The sequence below is a fragment of the Temnothorax nylanderi genome, unplaced genomic scaffold, assembly GCF_030848795.1.
Source record: "Temnothorax nylanderi isolate EJ_2023f unplaced genomic scaffold, tnyl_v1.0 TNYL_tig0581_pilon, whole genome shotgun sequence".
In the NCBI taxonomy this organism is placed as follows: Eukaryota; Metazoa; Arthropoda; class Insecta; order Hymenoptera; family Formicidae; genus Temnothorax; species Temnothorax nylanderi.
The window spans coordinates 55,023-71,850 of NW_027249643.1; the positions used below are offsets into that span (position 1 = coordinate 55,023).

General features: G+C 42.7%; 1 protein-coding gene across 1 annotated transcript; it reads left to right on the forward strand.

Moving 5' to 3' along the window:
* Positions 1-15,512: 15,512 nt before the first annotated feature.
* LOC139784072 (uncharacterized) lies at positions 15,513-16,799 on the forward strand. The gene is made up of 2 exons (XM_071723233.1): positions 15,513-15,752; positions 15,879-16,799. The coding sequence occupies exons 1-2, from the start codon at positions 15,513-15,515 to the stop codon at positions 16,797-16,799; spliced, it is 1,161 nt and encodes a 386-aa protein (XP_071579334.1).
* The last annotated feature ends 29 nt before the right edge of the window (positions 16,800-16,828 follow it).

The window sequence follows — 16,828 nt, forward strand, 5'->3', positions numbered from 1 at the left end:
TTTACCACGTTCGCGAGCATTTATTATTCTCGATTTGATTAGGGGGATTAGGTAATTAGAGTGGCAGGTGACGGGATTGGAGAGGGCATCTAAGACGCTTTTATATAGAGTCAGATACGATGACGAATTTAAAGAAATTTAAGTCTAGGGTGAGCAGAACGGCATTATAAATTGCCCATGCTTCGGCAGTAAAAATTGAAACTCGCGACGGGAGCTTGAACTTGAGGTTTTGTCTTAATTGCGGAGAGTAGCACAAAGCTCCTACCCAACTGTACGTGTTAATTTTTGAACCGTCGGTCTAAAAAACAACGGAATTCTTGATAACAGAACTAAAGGAGGAAGACGTTTTGGACAGATAATTTGGGGATGCCATTGATTAGATCTAAAAAGTCAGATTCAGGGTAGTATATGCTGGGGGAGATCAAAATGGACTCGTAGGAATGTTGGAAAGGAGAAGGGGCAACAGCGGTGTGCGTCAATGGCTGGAGTGCTTTAGTGGAAAGGAAGGATTTAAATAAGGGGAATTTACTCTGGCAGTACTCAAGCTCCTGGGGATTGTCCCGAGAGGAAAGTAAAAGTTGGAACATAATTTCTGTAACAGGGTGATTGCTAATTGAGAAAGTTTTAATCAAATATTTGTTGGAAAGAAGTTGAAGTCGGATTTTGAGCGGAGGCTCTTTAGCTTCGGCGAACATGGTATTCACGGGGGTGGAAATGCGGTATCCCAGACAGGCCCTGATGGCTTTGTTCTGGATAATTTCGAGGCGGTGAAATTTGGGAGTAGACCTGAGAGCAAAAATGTGTGAAGCGTATTCAATTGAGCCGCGGAGAACTGCACGGTATATATTGAGGAGAAGCTGGGGATGCGATCCCCACCATACCCCTCGCAGAGCTGAGATGACATCAGCAATCTTCTTGGCCTTATTGATGACCGCATTCATGTGCGGGTTCCCGGTCAGCTTAGGGTCAAGCATGACGCCCAAGAACCTGACCGATTTAGCGGGGGAGACAGAGTTAGCACCAATTTGGATTTTGAAATCTTGCATATTGGGGATAACTTTCCGGGAAAAGAGCATTAACTGAGTTTCAGTAGAAGATATTTCCAGTCCTCAACCGTAAAGATAGTTGTGAATATTTTTAAGTGAGGTTTCGAGCCATCTGATCGCTTTTATGATTCGCTTGGCCGAGGCAAAAATAACGATATCGTCAGCAAATTGGAGAATTTTGACACTTGGATGGAGTAAAGAGGCGATATTTTTCAAATAGAAGTTAAATAAAAATGGGCTAAGGACGGAACCCTGTGGTGTGCCCTTACGGGAGATACGGGGAGGAGTGAGTCTGCCCTGGATGACAAACTGGACGAGCCTTTCTTTGATGAGATTTTGGACAAACCGGCGTGTGTTTTTCGGGAATCCAGATAGGGTCATGTCATCGACCAGGATGCTGGGGATGACTTTATCAAAGGCACCTTTGATGTCAATAAAGAGAGCAACTGTTGTCTTGCCATGAAGGTTGTTATTATGGATTTCGGATGTGAGTATGGTGAGGTTGTCAGAACAGGATCGAAACTTGCGAAAGCCAAACTGATATTCCGGTAAAAGATTGGAAGTGCCCGATTCCGCGCACCAGTGAAGACGGTTCAAAATCATTTTCTCCGCCAGCTTGAGGATGCACGAGGTCAGAGCTATCGGACGAACTCCTTTACCGTGGGGTTTAGGGATCAGGTAAACTAGCGAGTGAAACCAAGAGTCGGGAAAAGTGCCTTCAGAGAATATGTTATTAAGAATTCTAAGGAGTTTTTTGAGAGAAAGAGGAAGGGCTTTGAGAATCTTGTAATAGAACCGATCTATGCCGGGGCTGGAGCTGCTCCTGGAGGAGTTTAATGCATGATGGAATTCAGAATAGGAGAATGGGTTATCGATCCATTTTAAAGAAGAATTTTCAGATGCGAGGTTGTCGTCTGAAAAATTTGTTGGTTCCACCGAACAGGCGAGGGGGGGGGGGGCAGATGTTCGCCATCGTCTCTTCCAAGAGTTTATCATCGGTGGAGGAGGAGTCATCAGTGGGAGCCAATTTGCGGTTACGAAACCTTTTTATCATCTTCCAGATAGGAGGGGTAGGAGTCATAAAGTCCAGAGAGCTACAGTATTTTTTCCAGCCTTCCCTTTTAGCTGTTCTAAGGATTTTTCTAGTTAGGGCGACTTGTCTGCGGTACATTTGGTAATTGGCAACCGTGGGGTTTTTTCTATATGTCCGGCAGGCGATTTTCCTCTCCCTTATGGAATCCGAGCATTCCTCGTTCCACCAGGGAGAGGGAGGGGGTCTGTTCGCAGGGTCTTTAAGGTTACTGTATTTATCTGGTGTGGAACAGTTATTCTTAGAAGAGACGGGGTCAATGCTTTCTTGGAGGAGATCAAAGAAGGTGTCATATTGAGATGGCGGTTCATTATCCGCTATGTCAAGTAGGCGAGATTCAATGAGGTCCGCCCGAGCTCTTAAAGACCGGGTAAAGCTTTTAAATTGATCACGAGAGAATTTAAAGGACCCCGCCATAATCATACGTATTTTGGGTTTCGGCAAAATTAGCTGAAACTTTGGAAATAAATAGTTTATGTGATGCTGATCAAAAGTCACTATGGGCAACATTCATAAAAATCAACCGTTTAGACGCTATCATCGTCTAAAAGTCAAAATAAGGTGTTATTTCAGTACTATTATTGGACAACAACAACAGCATCACCAGGCCTATTGTGCAACTAAAAGTACTTGAGTAACTGCGTGTGTGTGTGTGTGTGTGTGCGTGTGCGTGTGCGTGTGCGTGTGCGTGTGCGTGTGCGTGTGCGTGTGCGTGTGCGTGTGCGTGTGCGTGTGCGTGTGCGTGTGCGTGTGCGTGTGCGTGTGCGTGTGCGTGCGTGCGTGTGCGTGTGCGTGCGTGCGTGTGCGTGCGTGCGTGCGTGCGTGCGTGCGTGTGTGTGTGTGTGTGTGTGTGTGTGTGTGTGTGTGTGTGTGTGTGTGTGTGTGTGTGTGTGTGTGTGTGTGTGTGTGTGTGTGTGTGTGCGTACGTGTGTCTGTGTATGTATGTCTGACCTATAATACAATGTAAATAAAAGTATATATGTATATTTTGTGTTATGTCTGTATGCGTGTGAGTGTATCGCGTGACTGTACGTGCACGTATGAGTGTGCGTACCCAGACAGCACCATGTTCAAAATCTTTTAGACGTCTTATGTCCCGCTTTTGGACAAGTGTATGGGTATTTCGCCGTCGGCATTGGCGTTATCCAATGTGCACCGCGGGGAGGTTGCGCGATCGGACTTTGCAAATCATTTGGCCCTTAAGGGGATGCTGGAGCCGCAGACGAACTCGATCAGCGTCGATAAAGAAGGCCGGCGAACTCTACGCGCGAATTACAGCGCCCTTTCCGCGGTGGTAGGAATTGGAATCAAAAGTGTCGATGTCGAAGCGTCGGAGCGCTCGGCGATCAGACTCGATGGTGGGGCGAGACTCGATGGTGGGGCGAGCGCGCAGCGGTTCTCGGCTCATTCCCGGTCTTCGTGCCCGAACGTCCGGGCCCTAATTATAATATGTGTGTACCTACTCACACGCGCGCACGCACACATATTGTAATATATACTACATATACTATTACTACGTTTACGAGAGCGTTACTTCTGTAGTAACTTACGATAATTCCTTCGCGTAAACGGGATTTTGTAGTAACTTACGATAATTTACTCCGCGTAAATGAGTGAATTATGGTAAGTTACTACAGAAGTATAACGCTCCGCGTAAACATAGCAATAGCCATATAGGTACATACAATACAGAAATGTAGTTTGGTATACAAGTACCAAATGTTATCCGGAGGTAATGTACCTCTCAAGCGTTTTCGAGAAATCGCGATTTGAAATTTAGCACGCAATATTAGTACCGCTGCAGTAAAAGGTTTGTCAAGTAACATCGGTAGCTTAGTGGACTAGGTGCTACGCTACGAGTCTGCAGGTCGCGTGTTCGCGCCCACTCTATTATTTTTGTCACACTTTTTTTTACTGTTACAAATAAAAATATGTACAATGTATAACAATACGCAGACAAATCCTTTATATCATTGAACGTTTTTTGTTTTTGTCTTGAATAAAAATAACAGTACACAATAAGTATATATATGTATCATCTAGGCGGCCAAATATGAAACATGGGAATAAGTTATGCATATGTTTATTGTTTTCTGTATGTATAGGTGTACAAACAGATAGGTACAATGATATAAAAGCAATTATTCGTAAAATAAACTGCATGTGCACCGTTCGTCCTGTTGCGGCCCCAATTAGTATTACGAAATAGATTAAGAAATACTGTTTAAAGAAAAGAATGTAATAATAAAGAAGAAAGACCGAGAATAACAATAAGGAACGCGACCGCGAAAGCCCGATAGAATTACGCAAGCCGAATCAGAACGAGATGAGTTGCGCGATCGGCCCACATACGACCGAGCAACTCAGCGATAACGAAGGACAGGACGAGGATACAAAAGGAAGCGACGAAAGGAGACGAGAGGGCAATGTGAGTCAGGGAGCAGACCAGTAACGGGCAATTTCTGTAATAACGGTCAACCAGAGTTAATTATACGATCAGTTTAATAAAAGTGTCGTGTGTTGTAATCATTAATAATCCCGCCTCCTCCGTGGACCGAAAGAACCCGGTGCTCCTATCCACAACGGGGCACAACAGTCCTCTGTGCATTCGTATTATCGTTAGAATTTTAGTGCGACATATCCGCCACTTTTTTTCGTAAATTTTAATGTTAGCAGATATAAAACGTAAAAACCTACGGAAAGGAGTGGCGGCTATATTGCACTAAAATTTCAACGACAATTCAAATGCATACAGGACGTTATTATATTTGTGCATGCAGTTTATTTCACGAGTAATTGCGTTTATTATTGTACCTACTTATTTGCATACCTATACATACAGAAAACAATAAACATATGCATCACTTATTTCTCTCTTTCATATTTCGCCACCTAGATGATACATATACATATGCAGAGTGTCCCATCGCCCCAGGCAAAAATCTCAAAAAATATAGAAGATGCAGAAAAATGTTTCAGATAAAAGTTGTGTGGTTTGAAGGAGGACATCAAATGAGCTAATTAAATTTTGGGTCCGGTGCCCACTTTGGACCCAATAAGACTCAAGTCTTGATTTTCTTTAATAAAAATCCTATTTTTCATTGTGTCATTTTTTTCGAACAATTTTCGTCTAAAACATTGTTTTATTTGCTTAATATTTTTGGAGATATTCCAAAAAATTTGGTAACTTTTTCAATATTTAGCTTATAATATCTCGATAATTGTTAGTCAGAGGGAAAAGTAATACAGGACACTTTTTTTACTTGATTTGGCATCAAGAATATGCTGTTGCAATAGTATCACAACTTTTGTAAAATCTTGAGTAGGTATACATCTCTGTGCAGTTTTCATGTATACACAAATGTTTACAAAAAATGGCGTACTATTGCAACAGCATATTTTTTAGACCAAATGAAGTAAAAACGTTCTTTTCGGAGGGAAAAGTACCATTTTTCCCTCCGACTAACAATTATCGAGATATTGTAAGCTAAATATTGCAAAAGTTACCAAGTTTTCCTTGAACATCTAAAAAAATATGAGGCAAATGAAAAAATGTTTCAGACAAAAGTTGTTCAAATTAATTCGTAGAAATAGATGACATAATAAAAAATTGAGGTTACATTACAGACAATCAAGTTGGGTATTATTGGGTCCTAAGTGAACGCCGGACCCAAAATTCTCATTTCATGTCCCCCTTCAAACCGTATGCAATAAATTGTATTAGCTGAAAAATTTTTCCGTATCTTCTACAATTGTTTATATTTTTGTGCATGGGGTTACTGGGACTCCCTGTCTACTTATATGTGCACTATTACTTTTTTTCACGATAAAGACAAAAAAACGTTCTATGATATAAAGAATTTGTCTCCGTATTGTTATACATCCTACACATTTTTATTTGTAACAGTAAAAAAAAAGAGAGTAAAAAAGATAACAAAGTAGGCGAACACGCGACCTGCAGACTCGTGGCGCGGCGCCTAATCCGCTGAGCCACCGACGTTGCTTGATGAATCTTTTACAGCAACAATACTAATGTAGCGTGCTAAATTTCAAACCGCGATTTCTCGAAAACGCTTGAGTGGTGGTGCATCGACTCCGATAGCATTTGGTACTTCTATACCAATACTACATTCCTGCAAAAGTTCGGCAAAATTGGTGACTCGGAGAGTACGTGCTTCCGAAGATAGACGTATGGTCACTTACAAAAAGGTTGCAATAGTACGATATTCACAGCAGTACTGAAAATCTATAATGTACGTGATATAAACTATGCATTTTTAGTACTGCAGTGAATATCGGACTATTGCGACCTTTTTGTAAGTGACCATACAGCGTTTTATGAAAATTGTACGTATGATATATGCCTGTAGCATTTTCATATAACTCACAATCAGCTCACAACAAATGCCTTTTATAATTCGTTTTTACTAGTCAGCTCATAAAAAACGCTTGTGGCATTATTTGTACTATCCAGCCCACGATAAACAGCTCTGGCAATAAATTAAATATTGTCAGTTGATGATAAACGCCTTTGACAGTAAATAAAATATAGCTAGCCCATGATAAATACCTCTGGCAGTAAATAAAAAGTAGCTAGCCCACGATTAACGCCTCTAGCAGTAAGTAAAAAATAGCCAGCCCACGATAAACGCCTCTGACAATTTTGACAATATGGAATGAACCCCTCCATCGCCCATTTCTGTGAAACGCAACCAAATATTTTTTATCGTTTCTCTATTCCCGTTTGCCTACGAGATAGGCAAACTGTTTTTTTTGTTAAACCGTACTTCCATAAATGCATGCATAAAGTTATGCACTTTTCTTTTTTCTAACAGTTTTATCACACATGCTTTCTGGAGTGTGCAATTTCCATATGAAAGCATAATTACAATATTCTTTGAAATAATATAATTCAAAGAACATTTACTGTCTCGGAAAAGGCAACAGTTCACGGTTTTCTACGATAGTGACAAAGTGTCGTCTCATAGATTCAACATCATTGGAATATGTTTCTTTGCAAGGATTTCTGCCTAAGACTACATCCGTTGCAAAAGCCGCAGCAAATATTCCACAACACGTAGCATCCGGTTGGTTTTAAACTTTTTCAAAGCTTATGTCGGTAGGTACTACTTGTGGAAAACGAGCGCTTATATATTCTTTTTCTTTTGATGACATTTTATCGTATGTACAGCCCGGTATGCTGTCATATACGTAAAGTTTAATTCCATCAAAAAAGATACAACGCCAGTGATCAGTACAATTGCCTCCTATTATTTGTACACTTTTGCTACAAGTGGCTCTAATTAATTGTTGATACTCTATGTAATGTACGCTTTGTGTTTCGAAACAAGAAGTTTCTGTCACAACGCGTAAGACTAAATCCAATGAATCGTCATTTAATTTACTGTTTTGAGGCAAGACATTCTCTTTCATCGAAGAAAGAGATATCTTACGACCATCAATGACTCTTCTGCGACTTGACATTGGAACCGCATGCTAAAGCACCCGTTTCCCTGTTAAGCCGGGAACCATCCGTGGAGATAGATAGAATGTCCCACGAACCCGATAACGCCAGCCAGGTGACAGAGGAGCACAAGGTGCGGAAGGTGCAAATGGTGCAGGTGCACCGACAGACTCAGGGAGGCCAGCAAGCGACACAACAGAGTGCCACCGAGTCAGCGCGACGAGAAGAACTTCCGGATGAGGAGGTGCAAAGGCTGATGGCGAGGGACAACCCAAGAATCGAGGAAACGACATCGCCCGGTTCGCAGATCTTTGCGTCGGAGGAGACGGTGCAGCAGGAGCTGCACTCTGAAAACACCAGCCAGCCCGAGCCTGACGCGGATGAGGTACACCCGCAGGTGTATACTCAACTTTAACCTTTTTAAATGTAAAAGAGAGTTTTATCAAAGATATTGAGTTAAGCCGTTTTTATATTAATTTTATGCGAAAGCAGTGCGTATGCACGAAAAGTGCAATTATTTTAAGTTTTAACAAGCGATTAGGGCAACGAGCCAACGCGATATATTTATTTGATACACACTTATGTGATACCCGATACACCACTAAATACAAATATACAAAACATTATTAATAAAAAGACACATATAACATCGATTACCCGTTAAACCAAATCCTATTCCAAAAATAAATATTCATCCATTAGAATGGATCCAGATAAATTCAAAATAGTCATATTAACATTCATTTTTATCCTTTTTGCCATTGCAGTAGTTAGCATTCTGTTATTGGTATATACATATAAAGTAGAGTCAGAACCACGATATTTACCGTAAAGCGATTACCATGAAGTTCAAAGAATACATAATTGTTTCATTCATCATATTTTATCCAATATTCGTTAACTTTTCAGACCCAGATATAATTATTACACTATTCCTATTATTCACAATCTACATTTTGATACTTGGAGCGGGAGTAGATCCGCGACCGATCCGCGAGTGACGGTTTTATTATTAACAACATTTGAGTTACACTTTTAACATGAAAAGCGAACAGGACGTATTCCTGAGAACACGTATATTTTATTTTAATTTTACAAGCGTTATTTACAACTACACCTGTATTACACTTTACAGCACTAATTACACCTTACGGGCCATAAGCCGATAGAAGAACGCAGAGACAATCTGTACGTGGAAAAGATTCCTAAATAACATATTCAACAGTTTTATACAATTCTAATAACATTTTTTACAATTAAACAATAATATTAAGGCCTTCAGCCGATGAAATGCACGAGGTGCACAAATACAACTTACATTACCTATTGTTCGATATATTTAAGGATTTTATTACAGAAATGACCTTTTGGGGCCAACAAACAGTTAATTACGTTAATTTGAAACATTTAAAACAATTTAATAAGATTCACACTTTTTTACACCTTTTACACTTTCTACACTCGACGACTTAGAATAAGCGTGCGAGATGAGCCACTGACGGCGATTACACTTTTGATACACTTTTAGCACTCCGAGTGCAGATTTCATTAAATTTATTGAATTTTACATATATTATTTATAGTTACATCTCACGGAAGAGAGAACAGCCAAATGGAGTTATTCCAGGCAAGGATTTATTTAACGTTGCATATTGCATTAATTTTCATTATATTCAGTTACACTTTATTACACTTTTGTGAACTCCCTACACTTTTAGACGGCATTTAGCCAATTTAAGATTATATTCATGATTTTGATAGTTAAACAATATTCCCTGTCGATTTAAGAAGTCATTATTAGATGATTATGCGTGCGGTAATTTTAAGCCGCGTTATACTTACCTTTTATACTTACCTTTATTACACCGACTCCGGTGACTAGATGAGACGATTCCATAGCGATCCTGGGTACCTGAAAGAAAAAGAAAATACTTACCTGGTTTCATAGGATTCGTCTGATTGTGACGTTGAGAGTCACTCGATGCGAATCGAGTGACTTAGAGTTCGCTTGCGCGAAGTTTGCGTGCAGCGACGCGTTTGGTTCACGCGAGTGCGAAAGCCAAGTCGCGCCGTTGCACTTTGGTGTAGCATCTCGTGAAAAGGTGCCGAGTCTCAAGAGCGACTCGGTGTACGAAGTGCAGATGGAGTCGTACCATCTACACCCCAAGGTCCGAACAGCCAGTACGATGGCTGCGCGCCTAAAATGAGGACTCAGCGCATGCGTGAGTCTAAGGTGGGAGAACTCGACCCGTTCCTCCCGGACAGTCCGTCGTGAGTTTTCGAGGCGTCAACACGTGTTGCGCCATACAAATCGGAAAAGACGTTCTTATCCCGTTATCCGCTAGCGTTAGTAGCGTGATTAATACATTCATAAGGGACAGTCCGTCGCGAACTTTCGAGACGTTAACACGTATCACGGTTGCGTCATACAAATCGAAAAAGGCGTTCTTATCCCGTTATCCGCTAGCGTCAGTAGCGTGATTAATCTATTGTTAGAGACAGTGAGTGCGTGATACGGGAAGATTCCTATTGCGCTTATTTAGATCATTACGATCCGTACGAAGATAGCGGCGTTTCGAGAAAACTCGACGTATTCCCACGCGGTCGAGCGAACACGCGCGCGAAGAGAGATGCTGTACGATATTAAATAATAAATTGTTATTTGTTTATAATAAACAAAGCAAATATTCATTCGCGACCCCAGTGAATATCCTGTCCGATATACGTATATACGCTTCGCTTAACAAGGGCGTGGCCGACGGCCTTGAACACGTCCGCGACGTAGAAACGACAGCCATCTTGCTGAGAAGGAAGGACGGTGCAACGCAGTTGAATAAGGTTTCTGTATTCGATCCTAAAAATACAGTGGCGACCGTAAACTCAGCCCAAGTAGTAAGTGGCTATATTTAATAATTTTCATAATTCCATTCGTTGTTCCGGTCACAACATCTCATCAGCTGTCGGAATATGTTCAGTTATATGACTGACTATAATACAGTCATCAGAGTCATCTTCCTCTATCACAGCAGTAGGAACAGTAGCACTGGTCTCTATTGAAATATTATTATATTTCAATGGCTTATTGTTAATCGTTTTATTTTCTTCTTCATTGACCGATGCTATCGTTATATGTTGTCGCTTAGTGTTACTTACACTTCTGGACAACTTCTCTTTTGCCTTTATTACATATTGTGGTTCTCTGATAGGCATATGTCTAATATGCCGACTGTCCACAATTTCTGGAAGCATGCAGTCAAAATAAAAACGTTTTAACAAAGGCAACATTTTATTTTGCCAAAAATCGTTGTCTCTTTTAACAAGCACTTTTTTACGCTATTCGGCGTCCATGCAGCAAAAATGCAAAAATCGCGCTGTGTAATGTTCAGTTGACCCTGTACTTGATAAAAGAACCGATGATTTCGATTCATTTCGTTCGAATTTGTCGTATCAAAAATACCTTTCAAGTGAGGCAATGTACGAATAGCTTCCTCCGCTGTTAATTTTTCAGCGGAAAGAGGACATTTGATCTCCACTAGAACATCTTCATCGAGAAGTCCATCAGGAGAAGCACCCAAGTATGGATTGTCACGATCAATAAACAATCCGCATGGTTTTATATCTTTTTTTAATAGTGCAGATAAATCTTGTTTTGCCGTTTTCTCCATGTCGCGACCATATTTCATGGCTGCAGTATCGATGACCGGAGGAAACAAGATATTTTTTACAGTCATTGCACAAGACGTTGTATCTCTCTTACGACATACCAGTCCAAAATTCGATGCTGTCAACGTTATTTTTCTCAGTGACAACCATAATTCGCAATCACTTTGCTTTCTGGTCTGGCGTTCAATTTCTTGCCAGTTTTTCCCATTTTCGAACAATTTTTCTAAATGCTTTTGCTTATATTGTTCGAATATGTCAGGGGAGAGGTCTGGCTGTTGACATTGAAGTCCGTAATAACCATCTGTTCCTACGTTTCTTTTAAATTTTTTTTGGTTTTCCCTCTATTTTGCGAGATTCTCTGGTTCGAGCTGTTTTTATTTGTCGTCGCTTTTCCAGATTCTCGATAATAGGAGAAACATCGTTACATGCGCTTTTATGGAATTCTGTGAAGACTTGTTGCGTGTTATGTTGAATAACAGCTGACATAATCCTGGTATTATACGAACCTCGCGCACCATAAAAAACGCGCTTTTCGCCAATTTCTTTGCAGACTATCGAGTGAAACAATTCTGCAAAATTGTATGTCACATTGAGCAACAAACTGTTGGAATGAGCGCTTAAATATTTGATTGCAGTCTCTATTTTGGGGTAAAGACCGTACTTTTCCAGATCTGGAACATAATTTGTCTTATCACCGATGTTCTCACATGTACGACCACGTTCCGCACATAGCTTGTGTTTCCCAAAGATATGGCTAGGAGCATTTAATATATCTTCTCGTAATTCATTAGCTAAACAATGCAGAGGCTGCTTCTCTTGCCTTCTACATTCAGCTAATTGTAATATTTCCTTTCTCATTGGTGCAATATTGCTTTGCACAATTTTTCGTGAGTTTACGAAATCACGTTGTCTACGGAACTGTGGGTTAGTTGTCTCTGCGACTATTTTTAATTTTTTGTTTAAATTTCTAAGCAAATGATTAGTGCATTCTACTTTTTGCACTGTTACCATTTGCTCTTGATATGGATTACTATTTAAAATGGCCTGATACACGTTGCTATCGCCATCAGCAATGAGTGTTCTATACATCAATCCATGCATTTCAATGCTAGATTTGAATCCTTCTACAATACTATCACTTTCCATGCGTGTAGAGCTAACGTTGAGACCGTGCTCTCCGCGGTCGCCGCGCCGTTTGACCAGCCGGTCCCCCCGAGTGGTGCTACGCCGTTTGTCGGGTCCTCAAGTCCGCCTCATACAGGCTAACCAGACGGTGACCCCGCCGGGAGAGCAGCCGGGGAGTTCAAGCGCGGTCACCGGTGCCCGGGAGGCAGCCCTCCCAGCACTGCCACCGGTTCCGATGATCTCGGCACTTAATATGCCGATCCTGAATCTCACGCCACCGCCACTCATCGACGAGATAGCCGATGTCGTGGGATACGACTTCCCGATAGGCCCGGAGGAGCAGCCCTCCGATGATTTTGAGAGCCCATCCGGGGAGAGTGACGAGGACGACGATACGTGGCAACCCCACGGCTAGGGCAAAATATATATAATTCCGAGGCAGCAAGGCGCGCGGCGCAAAATATTAGTTTGATATTTAGTTTCCGTTCAATTCCATTTTGTAGCGCCCAGCGCAAGTAAAGTTTTCTTTCCTTTTCGGTTTCGCTGTCGGTTATATAGATATAAAGTCTAGTTAGAAATAAGACGTGCGCAAGGCCCCTATGGCCCGTTAGATAATAAGATTAAGTCATAAAGCGTGTTCGGCCGCGTGGCCAAAAAATAGGTTAAGATATCGTTATGACACACCGCCGATCAATAAAAGACATTTAGTTTGACGGTTCACCAAGGACTTATATTTAGTTTCGCGCACAAAGGTCGGTGCGATAATTTAAGTGCGTAAGCGGTAAACCGCGACAATCTCCAGGATCAAGGGGCCGGAGGATCATCCCTCGGACCTAGTACACGCGTTCACGGTATCGAAATTATCGACGGAGCGAGGTTTCCCGTTGCGGACACCTTCCACAGGAACAGAGGTCATAGACGTCATCAAGGGGACCTAGGAGACACGCCTATAAGGTGGGCGTCATCATCGGACCAAGTTCCCGGGAAACATTTTCTCCAGGAACAAAGGTCATTATCCATCTCCCAAGGACCTGGGACAACCTCCTAGGGGGTTGGCGTCATCATCAGACCAATTCCCCGGGAAAAACATTTTCTCCAGGAACAAAGGTCATTATCCACTTCCCCAGGACCTGGGACACCCTCCCAGGGGGTTGGCGTCATCATAAGACAAAGTTCCCGGGACACACATCTTCCCCAGGAACAAAGGCCAGAATCCGCATTGCCAGCATCTCAGAAACGCATCCAAGGGGTCGGCGTCAACGGCCGACAACCAAAAGATTACCCGGACATCATCTACAGGGAATCCGCCCGGAATCGTCATCAGGGGCATCTCCAAGGAGGTGCGCACGGGTCGGCGGCAACGGCGTCGAAGATTTTGCGAAAGTGAAAACCTGGTGCATCGGTGCCAGCGGCGGAAGGTTCTCGCACTGCGTTGCGCGTGGAAATTTCCACGGGAACCTTCCAGAACGATCGCAAGGTCGAAGTGCGCAGTTACGAATATTCTGGAAGTAGGGCATTCGGCGAGTGCGTGATAGTCATGTTGTTTTTGCGTGATCGCGCCGGGCGTACGTGCCGAATACAATAGGCGAAAAGAGAAAGTTCCGACGTCAGCGCGCGGCGAATAACAACCCGAGAGTGGGGATGGTTTAGCATGGTGGGGAGCCGAAGCGAGAGCCATCGCTCGAGGCAGTCTCTCGAGTATAGCCATAGCGAACGGACGTGTCTAGAGATAATAGCATACAGTGCGAACATAGGCTACGACATTAGCTATCGGGGATACTTAACAATCGGGAACTCCCGCGTACTATCGCGTAAAATAACTCGTTTAACAATAGCGAGGGGCACCGAGTTGCCAAATGCAATCGAGTGTTAGCCGAAAACGTCAAGTTGAAATTCGGATACATTGTTAACAATCGGAAGTGCATATCGAGTATATAACAACCGCGAACATTGGGTTACGCGGATACGGAATATGGTACGGACAGTGTTAATCTTTGTATAAAACAACCGGATTGTTTTGGCTGTTAACCAAAGATTTAAATTTATGTTATGATGGCGCTGCCGCGCAAAGGTTACCGCGCAAGAACTGTCGCGCGAAGGAAACTAGACCCTGCTAGTAACAATTGATGTCGCCACATGCCACCTGGAGGCGCTTGCTTCGTATCCACTAGCTCGGCAGTACCGATTCGCCACACGGTGTCGTTGTACATCGACGATGACCAGAGAGAGAGTTTAGCCGTCCCGAACGACGGACGTATTATTTTGTACGCGCAATAAAGAAAAATTGTATTCAAGAATATTAAGCGAAGTTTATTTATCCGAAGACGAGAAAATACGTGCCGTGCACCCGGCTCAACGAGAGCTGCATAACATATGGTCCTTCGAGCCGGATACTCAGAAGTCCGGTCTCGTGCAAAGGCATTCAAGGTTCGCAAGGGCGTGTCAGCAAAGGTAGCAAAGATCGAGAATACACGCCTCATCCGTTGTCGATGGTGTGACGAATTTGTGCAAGAAAGGCAGTTTGCACACAAAGCAAAGGCGCATTACGCATTACGCAAAGCATAAGATAAAGGCAACGATTCAGATACGTGACCTTCAGGTGAGTCTCCGTTGCCCATTCCATCCATTTACAGTCCATTCCCGTTGTATCGAATTTCAAAGATGGCGGAACAAGAATTCGCGCGGGAAAACGTTCGTTGACAAAATAGGCGACAAACGCGTGTTGATAATCGAATTGCAGCAGAGACAAGCAAAGTTTCGCGAGTGTTGGCAATCATTCGAAGACGCACAATCGGACATTGAGATGTTTGAAAACGCGAATGAACAGGAAATCGTACATAACGAAGAGCGTAAATTGTTCGAAGAAAAATATTTCGAAGTCGACGCGAAGTTCGAGGAGCTCATAATTGAGCGCACAGCACAGATGGGCGCTGCCGGTCCCAATCCGTTCGCGAGGTTTCGATTGCCGGGCAATCGCGATAACCCTCCGCAAGTCGACGTTAATATGAAGTAACCGCGAATCGACCTTCCCACGTTTTCGGGTTCGTACGAGGATTGGCATCCCTTTCATGATGTGTTTCATTCGATGATACACGAGAACACTGCATTACCTACCGTACAAAAGATGCATTATCTGCGAGCATCTCTCAAAGGCGAAGCTGCAGACGTTATTAGTTCATTAGAATTAGCGGCCGAAAATTACGAAGAAGCATGGGCGATGCTAAACGAGCGATATGATAACCAGCGGGTTATAATGCAGAAGCACATTAAAGCGATGTTCGGGCAACCCGTGCTGCATAAGGAAAATCATGCGGAACTGAGGCATCTTTTGGATAATGTATTAAAGCATTTGCGAGCGTTAAAGGTATTAAGACGTCCTATCGACCAATGAGACGATCTTATCATTTATGTCATTACGAGTAAATTGCCTCCGGTCACAAACAAAGAATGGGAAACTAGCCTCAAAGACTCAAATATTCCGACTCTCAAGCAATTAACGGATTTTTTGGCTCATAGGTGTCGCGCGTTAGAAGCGATTGATAGAAATCCTCAATGCTCCGCATCGTCTAATGGCATTAGTAAAACGAATACAAAGAAGGCTACTTTGTCAAACGTAGCAACCGATAAATCAGGGTGTGCACTTTGCAAAGGCGATCATCCTATCTTTCTTTGTGGCAAACTCGGGTTTTCAGTCGACAAGCGTTTTCAAGAAATCAAAGCCCTCAAGCTGTGTTTAAATTGTCTCAAATCCACAGATCATCGAGCGAAGAATTGCAACGCCGGCTCGTGTAAGAAGTGTAGTAAGAGGCACAATACTTTGTTACAAATGGAATCAACCCCTCAAGCAAAGGAAATTGAAGCGAAGTCCACGGATGTGGTGGATTCCGTGCAATCAACATCATTGACGAGCGTAAATCATGCTACACGGCTGTCAGGACAGCATGTCTTACTGTCCACAGCAATCATTCATGTTCAGGATAGTAAAGGAAACATTCTACCCTGTCGAGCTATTCTCGATGCTGGCTCGCAATCGAATTTCGTAACATCAGAACTAGTCGAAAGGCTCGGGCTCAAGCGATTTCCTACCTCTGTGCCAATAAGCGGAGTGGGAGAATCGAGCACTGAAACGCATAGCTACGTCAACGTGATGGTGCAATCGCGCCTCAATGGTTTCAAAGCAGAGCTCAGATGTCTTGTGCTGCGCAAGATCGTACAGGACATTCCAAATACATCAATGAGAAGATTGGACATTCGCGTTCCACCAGGAATCAAGTTAGCGAATCCCAATTTTATGGAGACATCAAAGATAGACATACTCATAGGAGCAGGAATCTTTTGGGATCTCCTCTGCGTAGGTCAGATAAAGACTACACCAGATCAGCCATGTTGGCAGAAAACACTATTTGGCTGAGTCGCAGGAGGTGGCATCATCACTAAAAG